Source organism: Centrocercus urophasianus, unplaced genomic scaffold (assembly GCF_019232065.1).
Source record: "Centrocercus urophasianus isolate 14NV4802_14NV808 unplaced genomic scaffold, USGS_Curo_1.0 seq_16, whole genome shotgun sequence".
NCBI lineage: Eukaryota > Metazoa > Chordata > Aves > Galliformes > Phasianidae > Centrocercus > Centrocercus urophasianus.
In genome coordinates this window covers 28,563,839-28,577,511 of record NW_024884711.1, presented here as the reverse complement: position 1 = coordinate 28,577,511, position 13,673 = coordinate 28,563,839, and the positions used below count along the sequence as shown (strand labels likewise).

General features: G+C 41.9%; 1 protein-coding gene across 1 annotated transcript in view; it reads right to left on the bottom strand.

Moving 5' to 3' along the window:
- Positions 1-13,649, bottom strand: part of STAM (signal transducing adaptor molecule) — a 32,295-nt gene extending 18,646 nt beyond the window's left edge. The window contains exons 1-2 of the mRNA XM_042817326.1: positions 13,567-13,649; positions 1,028-1,112 (exon numbers count right to left, since the gene is read on the bottom strand). Coding sequence (XP_042673260.1) covers positions 1,028-1,112; positions 13,567-13,606 — 125 coding nt within the window. The 5' untranslated portion in view covers positions 13,607-13,649. The remainder of the gene's footprint in view (positions 1-1,027; positions 1,113-13,566) is intronic.
- Between the last annotated feature and the right edge of the window lie 24 nt (positions 13,650-13,673).

The following is a 13,673-nucleotide window of genomic DNA, read 5'->3' as shown; positions in this document are numbered from 1 at the left end:
GGTATTGCATCTGGAGTGGACTGCACCAGTGGAGGCCAGGAGCTGACTGCCCAAAGAGCAGCTCCACAGGGAAGGGTTGGCAGGAACCAGTGGGTGATAGCAGAGCAGCTTGGCAGCAAAGATGACCAAACACATCAGGCCATAGTAATAACAGCCAGCCAGCAGGGCCAAGGAAGTGTTCCATTCTTCTATACAGCACTTGTAAGACTATGTTGGGACACTGCCCACTTTTGAGTTCTCCCATACAAGAAAGATGCTAACACGCCGCAGCAAGTCCAGTGGAGGGCTACCAAGATGGCCAGAGGGGAGTCACAAACAAAAAGACACCAACATATGGGCTCAGTTTTTAGAAGGACAGGGTAAAAGCAAACCTTACTGCTTTATACAACTACTTAAGCAGAGGCCATCAATGAAACCAGATTCTTGTTAGAACCGCAGTCATAGGGTAAGACACAACAAACAAGTTGGAACAAGGGAAATTACAAATATATAGTAGAATCACTCATTTATTTACTTGCTTACCGTGAGGGTAGTTAAATACTGAAATGGATTGCCCACAGAGGTTGTGGAAACTCTGTCCCTGGAGGCATTCAAGACTCGGCACAGTCCTGAGCAACCTGATCTAATTAGACCTGTTTCAAATAGGGGGGGTTGGACCACATGACCTCCGGAGGTCACTTTGATCCTTGATTATGATTGTACAAGAAAAAAATACTGATGATGTCTGCTGGATTTACAGTGACACTGATAAAACGTATCAGCTTGTTTATTCTTTTACACTGGTGAAAAAACTGCTGTATGCAATTCCTGATTTTAAGAGATAAGGAAAGAACTGTAAAATATTTGGGCAGAAAATCCTTACTTTTCTTTCATTGTAATAAATCTACTCCAGTAAAAACATTAAGTAAATTAAACTGAGCTGCTTCAATAGTCTACACAAAACAAAATTTTCATTCCTCTCATCTGTGTATAAGATTGAAATAACAAAATTAATGTTTGTGGGGGACAGTTTCTAAAAATCACTTACCCTGTGCGTGACTGCCCAACTTTATCACAAATGTCTAAGATGAGGCCCCAGTCCTCTGCAGTGTTCATCTCACTGGTTGCTTTCTCTAATGAACAAAATACAAACATAATAAATCAGAATATAAATATAATAATTTAACAAATTGGCAATAAAGATGTTGCAATGCTATTTCTGTATACAACTAAACATATGACATTGTGTACTTAATAAATTCACATAATTGTTGTAACTAAATATTTTACCTTTCAAATGTTCACTTGCAGCTGCAAAGTTAAACTGGTAAGCAAATTTATACTTGTTTTTTTTTTTCCACATAATAAATATACATCTAGAAGTATATCAACAGATACATTTTTTTCTTCATTTGGAAATGTTAAGTTTAAGATCATACTGGAATACTGGAAGCATTAGTTCCCTATTTGCAGTCAGACACAACCAGAATTTACCCCATCCTCAGACACTAAGTTGCTGCATCATACATTTCCTTTCTATGTCTTCCCTCCTTTCTCAGCAAGGGGGTTTCAAGAACTCATTGAAAGGTCAGTGATTATCATCTCCTCATTATTATCTCTGCATTGGATGACATATTCCACTTTTTAGTTACAAAGCTAATCAGATACAATCCACTGAGACACTTTCTTCTGAATAGGACAAGAACAGTCCCTCGTGAAGAGTGAAGAATTGAAGATGGGTGGAAAACAAATCAGCAGGAAAAACAGATTCCCTCCCTATTTTTCCCCCAGAAAAGCCTAGGTACACAGAGGGTAATAATAAATAAAAGTCATGAAGAAAACTGAGGTTTAAACTGCAGCTGTATGGAACAGTATCTAAAAATTAATAGTTCAAGGCTGGAGACCACAAGGTAGTTTCCAAACAGAATACCAAGGTTGGAAAAGATGCCCAAGATCATCCAGTCAAACTATCCACCCACCACCAATATTTCCACTAAACCATGACCCTTAATATAATATCTAAATGCTTCTTGAACACCTCCAGAGACAGTGACTTCACCACCTCCCTGGGCAGCCCATTCCAGTTCCTGATCACTCTTTCAGAGAAGAGACAGAAGGAAAGATGGGCACAGAACTATAACGTATACCTGCTTCACCTAATATTCACCTTAGTCTGCCAAATATGCCTCAGCAATGAGTACGATCCCTCCCAGTCTGCTTAGTTTTAAAAAGGAAGTAAAGATTTCCTGTAGAAACTTCACTGACAGGAAAGATTAATTAATCCAAACTAGCATTTGCAAGACTATGGAGAAGAGAACAACACTGGATAGATGTTATGATAACATCTGGCACCAAGAAGACAAGCATTTTATTTTATTTTCAGTCCACTATTGTTCCAAATCATGCTTAGGGCCAGCAGTCAGAGACATGGCTCAATTTTTAAAGCTTGCCCAAAAAGAAAACACAATCCAGTCAGGATATAAACTAAAAATGCTAAAAACGTGAGAACAGAGCAATGAGACTGTAGCCTGCCTACATCCACAAACATCGTTCTGTAACTCCAGAATTTCAATTCTGTCGTTGAAGATACTGCATATAAAACACCAAACCCAAGCAGAGTTGCACCTGAGCTGCTGTGCCTGCACTGCATTCTCTGCAACTGCTGTTCAGCATGACCCATACCACGGATCGGCTGCGTAGAGGCAGCTCATTTCCAGGGCTCCTGTTGCAGCTCGCTGACAGTCCTGCCGGAGTTGGACCAGCTCCACTCCATGCCTACAGAGCACCCTGCAGAGCCCCTGGCTCCAGCCTGGCTCAGGGCTTTGTAGCCTCGCGCCGTGCTATGCTTCAGCAGCCACAGAGCTGAGGAATCCAACGGGATGGAAACTTCAGGCTCCTATGCTGTGCGTAATACTGCCTGTACTTTTGGCAAGAAGTAATTCTTCTCTTTACACAGCGTCACTGAAGAGAAATGGCACGGCAAACCATCAAGTAAAATAACGCATGCTTAGAGTTTAAACCAAGCTGTTGTTTATGCTGATTTCAGCAGTTTAGATAAAACTACAGATATGATGGTGATTGATGAAATCCCTATTTCATACCAACCTCACCAATTACAAGCTTCATTCTAATTCTCAATGAGAATATTTTGCAGGTGTATCCACCAATACAGTTACAAGTTCACTATCACAGCTACATCATTTCTTGAAAGTCGAGCAGTTGGTCAGGCGGTTGGGCTCCCAGGGCAGCGGTCACGGCACCCAGCTGCAGGAGTTCAATAAGCATTTGTACAACACCCTCAGACATGACATACGGTCTGATTTCTGGGTGGTCCTGTGTGAAGTCAGGAGTTGGATTCAATGATCCTTACGTGTCCCTTCCAAATCAGGATATTCTGACCCTATGATTGTGTAAAAACCACCCATTGCCACAATGTCTCCATCGCCAGACACTAAAAGATCCTTACTACATGCCAGCCTGGAACCCAGCATCACCAAGTACTTTCTATCTTTAGTAATAAACATGTATTACTTTCCACGGATAAAAATTAATAATAAGACACTCACAGTGCCCAAGATGAGCTGGACTGACACAAAAACGCCACTCTCTGAGCATTAGTGTGTGGCAGCCACCTTTCACCACTCCAGAAAAGGAACAGCAGGAATGCTCAGAGGGAGTTCCTGTGTTGCATCAGTGTTTCGGAGACAAAATTACAACTCAGAGCTGTTTAAGTTCAATTACTTACACAGTTACCACCTAATGTATTTCTCTGACACAAAGCACACACCTGCAGCCCAAACTCTCTGCACTCACTCAGCATTCGCACACCCCAGCTAACAGGTGGCACCCTGTCCTCCTGCCACTGGCACGTCACTGCCTCAGTGACAGGGAAGGCAGCACAGAGACTTGTACCTGAACTCTTGCAGCAGCTTCACACAGGAGATGGAACCTGAACTCGGAATGTTCTTCATCCTCCCTTCTCTGATCAAAAATAATTCTGTCATTGAAATACCAGTGCTTACCTCAGACTCCCCCCATACACCTCATTGCTTAAAACCTTACCCGATGACTGCCTGCCAGGGCAAGATCAGGTAACACTTCAGACTGCACTGAAACAACTCTTAAAGACAGCGCTGGCTCCTTGATGAAATCAGAGTTCTTTAAGACTCACCGACTGCATTTCAAACACAAAGAAAAACAGAACTCCATGACCCAGAGGCATATGTTACCATACCCTGTCCCAAGTTTCCCAGAGCAGATCTCCCACAAAGCTGTATCACTAATACACCCGAGCGTAGGTGGCTTTTTATCTAGCATAGGCAAGGCCTATGAATTAACACTGCAACTTTAACCACTGCAACACAAATACTACATGTCACATTTTTCAGTCACCAGCCTTCTCTCTTCATGTTTCTCCTGTACCCATAAGAGCTGGCATGCCAAGTGAGTACAATTCCATCTTGCCCAGATTCAATCTCTAACGTATCATATCTGAAGAAACAGATGCATAGGAAAACACAGAAAAGACCAAGGTAAGGTAAGTAGTAGTTGTATTTATTTTCCAAATAAATCAAACCTCTGAACAAATCTGCCTTCCAAAGAAAACACCACTCCTGAGTATAAATGCTGTCCAGCCCGTCCAAAACACTGTACCAGAATTCAGATGAGTGTCACACCTGTAGATCAGAAGCTGGGACAGCAAGATACACATCTGTGAGTTACCCTACTTACAACACCAGTTGTGGTTAGAGCATACTGGCTCTTGCACTGAACTTCAATGGCTGTTTTTTTTGATTGAGAAACTGAAAACGTGGAAGCTAAAAAAATAAAGGGTGTGTTTTTGTTTGTTTGCTTAAACCATGCCCCCTTAAAGCTGTCTTGAAGTTGATCTTCCTTGCCCCTTATTAAGATATCCTATTTGTGTCTTTCAAAAAGCATGCACATATAGTATTTTACACACATATATATATAAATGTAAAGGAGAAACTTGTTCAATGTTGGTTTTCAATAGAAAACCTAGCAGGCCATGCTGGGTAGGGATCTAAACAGCCAAAAAACGCTTGTCATTTTCAGGTATCCAAAACAACCAGAAGCTTAGCTGCCTATTCAGCATCTACACAATTTGTCTCAGCCTTCTTAGTGCTCCACTTCCTATACAAGCAAAGGTGGGAAGAAATATCAGCCACCAAACTGCAATTCAGAAGAATGTTCCAGTCCTACAGCCTAATCTGCAAAGGTTTACTTACAAAATCATTGTGCTTTGCAGAGCACATTACAACAGTAAAGCTGGTTTGGCTTGGGGTTTTGTTTTTTTCTGGTTTATTTGTTTGTTGTCCTACCTTTTTTTTTTTTTTTTTTTTTTTGTTAAAGCAATGTTTTTTTTTTTTCATTTTTAAAAAGAAGCTCAGTTTTTTGAGCAGTGGACTGAGGGTTGTAAGCCAGTGATAAAAAAAAAACATACATGAAAGCAATTTTCTTTAACCGTCGTCATCACATCTGGTATAGCTACTGATGGCGCCCTGAAGATGGCTGGTAAAACAGAGGTACTTATAAAATGAATGGAAGATGATGCATTTACCATCAGCAGTTCAGGTCTGATGAAATATCACTTCATCAGACATCAAGAAAACCTATGTGCAAAAGCTTTAAAAATGGATAATATCACATAAATTGCCATCCAAGCTGTCAATTTTGTAAAGTCCAAGGGACAGAGTCATCACTATTTCTAGCCGTTCCTTAAAAGTATGGATGCTGACTACAGGGTCATCATTCTGAAGGCAGGAGCCTTAGTCAGGGCAAAATGCTGCAGAGACTTTATGACTTGCAAAGTGAAATCCAATCCTTTACAGAATCAGAAGGAAAATTTGTGCCAGGACATAAAGATTAAAAATGGCTCACATGCCATTTTTGGTGGATTTTACCATTCATTTAAATGAGCTAAACAAGCATTTTCAAGGTGAAAATCAGCTTATCTGTGCTATGTTTCAAACCATAAGAGTGTTTGAAACGCAACTTAAATTATGGCAAGCTCAAATCACAGCAAATAATTTCATGCATTTTGATACATTGGCTAAACACAGTCCAATGAACAAAGGAAAATATGCAGCCACGCTGTCTGTTTTGATAAAGGAATTTGAGAACAGGTTTCAAGATTTAAAAAAAAAAATCTTCTTCTCTGTATATTTGTGACCACATTTTCAGGTTGACATAAATAAATTACCTGCAAATTTTCAAGTGTAACGCATAGAGCTGCAAACAGGCATTCAACTCTAAGAAAAATTTGACCATGTCTCTTCACCAAACTTCTATGAACCATCTCTTACCAGAGAAAAATATCCCTCACTTTACAGTCATGTCTTATTCACCTCACTGCTTTTTGGCAGTACATACATCTGGGAATAACTATTGCCAAGGATGAAGCACAGGAAGAGTAATATTTCATCAAAAATTTCTGACGAACGCCCTGAGAATGCACTTGGAATGGCAACCACTGCCATCGAACCATCCTGATAGTTGCATTAGTTTCACAGAGTCAAACACCCCGCTAGTATTACGTTTTTGTTCTGCTTTTGGGGTTTTTTTGTTGTTGTTGTTGTTGTTTTTGTTTGTTTGTTTGTTTCGGTAAAAAATACATTTTAAAGAAGTTGTTGCTTATATACTCCATACTCCAACTTTATTATTTTCTTTCTGTCCAATACTGGACAGAGGTCATTTTTTACAATAGCTGTCTTCCACAAAGCACAAAAATAAACGCAAAGCTGAAAAGCTTCTTTAACTTTGCATCAGCCTCAGATCTGCAATTATGTTGCCTTATATGCACTCAAAATATAAAGAGTCTGGCAAATTTCTGAGCTTCTAGGACACCTAAGCACATCAGCTTCACACCTTGCTCTGTGAGGCTCAGCTACTTTCCCTCTGATTTACACAAATGCAAAGACTTGTAGCACCTAGATTTGTAGCTGTTTTCTCCTCTGATTTTGTGCACTGCTTAAAAATTATAATCCAAAAACATTTATGCTGTGATTCTACCTGAAATTCCCCTTATGCTCAGGCGTCAGTAAGAGAAACACAGGTGCTGCCATATCTCACCAGACCTGCCATACAAGTATCAGCAAGTCGCTTGCATTCTCTGACAGTTCTGAACAGCACCACACTGCCCAGCAAGACTACCCACTGCCAACACCAGGTTACACTGCAGGTTTAAGTTATCTAAAGTTCAGATTTCACTGATATTAAAGCATTCCAATATCAGAATTGACCTACTTGTTTTCTGCTACATACTCTCAGAGATGTTAAAACAAAGTAGAATTTTAAGAAACAGCAATAACAGCTCAAAACTTCCCATAAACACAACATTTAAAATCTACATAATTTGAAGCAGTTAGAACAAATGCGAGTAAAAATTCAAAGCCTATTTTACTAAATCAGGATATCGAGCCATTCCAGTTGGTATTTACTTACTCCATCCATGGACATAATTGCCCTCCCCGTCACATACCTCTGAAATGAGATACTGAAGTTCTTAGTGAAGTTACAACGAAAAGAGTGGCTGAAGGCAGTCTTCACTTATACAGGAAAATTACTATCAGTTTCCAGCAGAACAAGAAGTCCTCAATGATCTGTTACGCCAATGTAAACGCCATGGGAGCGACACAACATTCAGCACTTCTCTCCTATTGTCCCACTCAAAGTCTTGTTTCCTTCCCAAGGCTAAATAAATAATTTCCCCCCTCTCAATATAAATATAAATACAGACATATGCTTACAATGTTTGGGAATTTTAGTAACTACCAAATCTCTTCCATAATTTAAATGGTCCCAGAAAAATGAAACTGACTGCATTTTTTTTTCTCGGCAGTCACTCACCATGTAATTCTGTCCCCATATCATTCCATGTCACATGATTAATTTCATTCTTTTTGTCTGTCAAAATGACCAGCACATTTGTTCGACCATTCTATACAAACCACCTCTTTATATTAACCACACACACAGAACCACAGAGAAAAATAAGGCCATTTTGATCTAAGCAAGACTGAAAATAAACCTCCAGCAGAGAGTGCATTCGTAGACACTAGAGTTCCCTATCACACTCTTAACTTCAGTAGAGCCATGTGGGTCAGGGTAATTCCAAATGTGATGACAGACTGGGAGAAGAACTCACAGAGAACAGCCCTGCAGAGAAGGACTTGGAGGTTCTGGTGGATGAAAACTTGCACATGCTCTTGCAGCCAAGAAGGCCAACTATATCTTGGGCTGCAAAAACAGAGGCGGCAGCAGACCTTCCAGCACTTGAAAGGCACCTAAAAGCAGGAGAAGGATGAACTTCTGCACAATCTGATGGTGACAAGAGGGAATGGCCCTATAGCTTTAAACTAAAAGTAAGGAGATTCAGGTTGGATGTTAGGAGGAATTTTTTTTACTCAGAGAGCAGTGAGGCAATGGACCGGGCTGCCCAGAGAAGCTGTGGACACCCCATCTCTGGAGTGTTCAAGGCTGGACTGGATGAGGCTCTGGGCAACCTGATCTGGTGGGTGGCAACACTGTCCATGGCATGGGGGTTGCAATCAGATGATCTTTAAGCTCTCCTCCAAACTAAGCTATTCTATGATTAGCCAATTTCTCCTACTTAACTGCATTCCACTTACAGTGCTCCCAAAAAGTCCCCCTGGGAAGCATCCAATGAAGGCAGCACCAGCTGACCCAAGGTAAACAAGCAGCAATGGCAGAGCAGCTGGGAGGCCATCTTGGCTCATTCCTTCAGAGGACTGTGTATGAGTTCTCTGTCAAAGAGCCAGCCAAGCCAGAGACATAGCTCAGCAAAATGAGCTGGACAGAACAAAGATAAAGGGATTATAGATCTGCTAAGAATGCCTACCCAGCTGGGCAACAGTGATTTAGTGATTTTGTTGCAAACTGTAACAAATCCACAGAACTCAAACAACCTTTCACCCAGAGCTATTACAGCAGAGCAGGAAGGTGAGCACATTGGAGATAGATGAGGCAGATGATGACGGCTCCGCACACAAGGTGGATCACAGGCCAGTAACACAAACAAGAGCTGCCAGGATCTATTGCAGCGCCCCACAGATTAAGCCACAGCAGAAGCAGCATTTCAGAAAGATCAGCAAGGGGCATCACCATCCACGTCAAAGATAAAGTGTTATTTTTATCACAGTGGAACAGATTTTACATTCTGGAGAACTGCTCTGATTTCTCCAAATGTTGATATTATAACACACGTTGAAATAAGAGGAAGCACTTAAAAATGACATCTCATCTCTGGCAATCCTTTGCCGAAGGAACGTATGATGTGGGCTTCAAATTTGCCCAGCTGAACTCAAGTCTGGTGATTCTTCTTCAGAATGCGATAACGAAAAAGAATTTGGGAGAACTATTATATAGAAGAGGTATTTACTTTACCAGGATCCTGTCTGCATTGCCATTCTTCGTTGAGATCACACAATGAAGCGAGAAATTCTTGTTTATGGAAACATTTATGAAGGACTGAAAGGGGACTGGCTACAGCTCCTTTCTACAAGCTTTCTGCTCAGCTCACAGTTAATATTCTTTCCCCTCAAACAATGCTGAGAAAAGCAGTTGGCCAACTTGGGCAAAAAAACATGCCGGTCTCACAATAAACTGAACCAATCCTTGGAAGTTGTCCTCCCTTGCAGCCAGAGGTAGTTAACTCACAGCTTGCACTCTTCACAGTTCTCCAGGGTCAAGAGCCTCCTCTGTAATAAGCTTCCCCCCTTTTGGCAAACTCAAAGCTGTTCTAAACAGTGAGAAGCCCAGCGCACAGAAACACAGAACTGTGTGGCTTTGAAGATGTTGTCTAGCAAAGGGGATAGAGTAATGATGTTGACTAACAAAGGGGATAAACCTCTAGAGTAACCAGTTCAAAGAGCAAGAGTATTTTATTACAAGAAATTGCACAATGGGATTCGAAGTCAAAGTATTTCTTACATCCTACTGCATCAAACTATATGTACACCTTAGCACACTATTCAGCAACATTCATATGTAACTGTGTAATAATAATGCATATTATTAAATTTCTAAAAGAGTTATATATTTCTGTAAGAGTTACAAGCATAAAATGGTCACTAAATACTGCAGTTGAAAATGTGGGAGAAATCATTGCTATCAAATTGTTTTATTACATTACCAAACTACCTGCTTAATTTCCCGTTACTGTAAATAGAAAGCCTCATTCTTTCCTTTATTCCCACTCTTGTGATGCCTCAAACCATTACAACGAGAACAAGACTAACACGCAAAGCAGATGCAAGAAGTGTCTCCATCTATTGCTGCATGTAAGGGAGAAACATTATCGAAGAGTTACTTCCACTGGCATTCTGGACATTTGCTGAATGATGGATCAACTTCTAAAAAACAAATAATCAAAGTGATCTTTCAAAAGTGAATTAATTAATTAATTGACTTTCTAACAACTCAGACCAGACTGTGTGTTTATTACAGCCCATAAAACTGCAGAAATGTATTAAAACAATAAGCTTGGAGAACAGAGCAAGAAGGTCTTCCAACTGTCAGTAAGATAGGTTACTTTCACAACGCTTGATATCAAGTTACAATTAAGTAGGCATAGATCCAAAGTTACAGATTTTACTCTTGAGACAGCATCTCAGTAACACTTCAGAACTGCTCCAACAGTTACTTCTTCATCAAACACAGCCTACCCACTGCTACTTCATTAGTTAGCCTGTCAGGACAGATGAGCAGACAGTCTCTTGGTTCCTAAACCATCACTACCTCGCCTGTGTCAAACTTACAGATAAACTTGCAACCCTATGCAAATGATTTTAAGACTAAGATTTCAAAATATGACTTCCCATCAAACCAATAACAACATCATTAATTCTAAACCCTTATGCAGAGGAATAGAGTCTTTAAACTATATCCTCAGCAGTTCAGTATCTTGCAGGGTTTGTTTTGTTTTGTTCATATTTTAGTGTTACATTCCTTACATGGACACACTGTGAAGTGTTCCCACAGCTGATTGTAAAAATCCACACCAACTTACACCACCATTCATTAGCATCCCTTTGTGTACGAGTATTCCTAAATATGGTAAAAAGAATGTTAACAAAACAGAAGTATTTGGATTTCATGCAGAAATTAGGTCTCCTCAAGAACAACAATGGCTTATCTCCTCAAATCTATGGGCAGATTAAAATAACGTTTTAACAGTAGTCTTAACATTCTTCTGCTGATCACATTTAAAGAACAGATACACCCTCAAAATCTCAGCACTAAGCTGACTCCAAGTGGCATGCTATTCTGGATGACCAGGATCCACAGCATGAGCATGCTAACAGGATTAGACAAATACTGATGGCTGGAGAGAAAAACAGAAATCCCTCCTTCTGAGCGTAAAGACACGCTCCTCAAAACAACAGGAGACAATTTAGTCCCAGATGTGTTCACTGCAATTCATCATCCAAAGTATTTCCAAAATCATTTCCAACTATTGCACAGCACTGAATAGTAGACAAGAATTCACAGTTATCCCAGACCAACGTCCAACTTCATAAGAAACTAAAAATAGCTTCAGTCTACCTTCCTGTTCAGGAATCCAATTCTCAAAAAAAAACTTTCTTGCTGAGAAAGAGCAAAAGCAGAGTACTCAACTTTCCTTCTGAGAAGAGAAATGAAAAACAACACTACTGCTTGACAACTTTTGGAAGTTTCCCGAGAACATGAGAGCTTGCTCCACAGCTGACGTACCTGATAAAGCCTGCCAAGAAGTTCATCCAGATAATAACGCATTCCTCAGAGGCCTTGGAGAAGAAGACCCTGGGGACGTTTTCCTGGAGACTTCACTGTTCTTGTCCCCTTGGCACAGACCCAGCTACACGATGGATCAAGGCAGCAGGCCTCTCAAAGCATGCTGCCACCCACCTGACAGCCTGCTGCTCCTTCAGGGCACCATGAAAGGGGTCCATAAGAAGGAGGCTGCATTTACTGCCTGCTAGCAAATCAGCCTGTTGCCCGCTGCCTGTTCTTCCAACAACAATCTGGAAGTGATTATTTGTGTTCACACCATGCACAGAACACAGCTTCTGAAAACTATCTACTGGAGAGTATGTGAGTCAATGACACACGTGAGGCAAGGCACAAGCATTCTCCACTCCTAGAAAAGAGCAAATAACCCACTGACCTAACGTGTGTGCTACTGCTCCACGCCATGGAACGCGCAGTGCTGACACACAACTGTCAGACTCAGTTCTCTATAAACCTACTCAGGCAGCTTGATCTTCACCACTGCTAGACAGCAGCCCTAAGAGATAAGAAAATGGGCATTTTGCCAAACCCCAGCTATCACCTTTTAATCTTATTAGATCCAATCATTCTCACAGATATTACCGATGTTTCAATCCCCTAATGGTCCACAGAAAACTGGCAAGCAGTGCAAACTCTTCCATATGTTCAGGTGCCAACTTACATTAGAAGACAGAAAAATTATGAGGAAAAGACATTTACAATTTCTCAAAATAAATAACTGCTGACTTCACCATCAAAAAAATTAGAAATTAAAGGTAAGCCTTCACCGGAAAAGATTGTGGCACACTTCATTATTCTAAGTGGCAAGAAATGTGAACCATGCTACACTAAGACATAACACATCCAGAGTTCTTGATAACATACGTGAAGAACTTGTGTCACACTCCCTTGTTTATGCACTAATCCTTCCCCCAGGAAAGTTTCCTACTTTCCAAATGGTTCTGAGTCGCTTCTTGAAGAACTGTAATAATTGAATTGGAGCCCTGAGTTCCGAAGTTGGGTAAGCAGCAAGAAACAAATGGTATATTTACCGTTGAAAGGTGCAGCAAATACAAAGCCACTAGAGAAATTTGTTCCAAGAAACACAAACAGCATTATGCTGCAGTTACAATATAAGAAAATGATGGGGGTGCTCAATCAATGATGAGAAGTCACTTTACAAGATGCTATTTCCCAGCCAAGGATTTCAGCGTAAGGCAGATGTCAGCAGGTAGGCAACAAGCTGTGTTACACAACCAGAAATCACATATGCAAAATGATTTTTTGACTGCCTACGTGTTATTTTACCTCTGTTTTGGCCTCACTAAGCACAGTTTTTCTCACACAGAAGCCTGATATTCTCTATCCAAATAGTCTGGCCTTGGAACGAACAAGGTGGGGATGCAACCTGACCACAGGACGTCAAGTTGCATATGAAAGGGAGGAAAATAAGCTCTTCCAGAAATTCATTTCAAAGCCCTGAACGCCCCGCTCCTGTCCGCGAAGCAGCTGCGGATGGGCCTTTTACTCCTCATCCCTTCGCCAGGACTCCGGCCCGAGCGCAGCCCCTGCCCAGCAGGCCGGCCCCGAGCGGAGCATCCCCGCCGCCAGGCCGGGCCCGCAGCAGGGCTGCCAGGCCGGAGCCCCGCTGCCAGGAGCAGCCCGGCGCGCCGCCGCCCGCCGCCAGCCGTCCCCGCCGGAGGCGAGGCCGTGCGGCGGAGGGAGGGCCGGGCAGAGCGGCCGGCGGGGCCCGAGCACGGGGTTACCCCGGGGAGGCCGGGGCGCGGCGGAGCCACTCACCCACATCCTGATCGAAGGGGTTGGTGGCGAAGAGCGGCATGGCGGGACGCGGGAGCGCGGCGCGGCCACCCCTCCGCTCCCGGCAGCGCGGCGACCGAACGACGGGC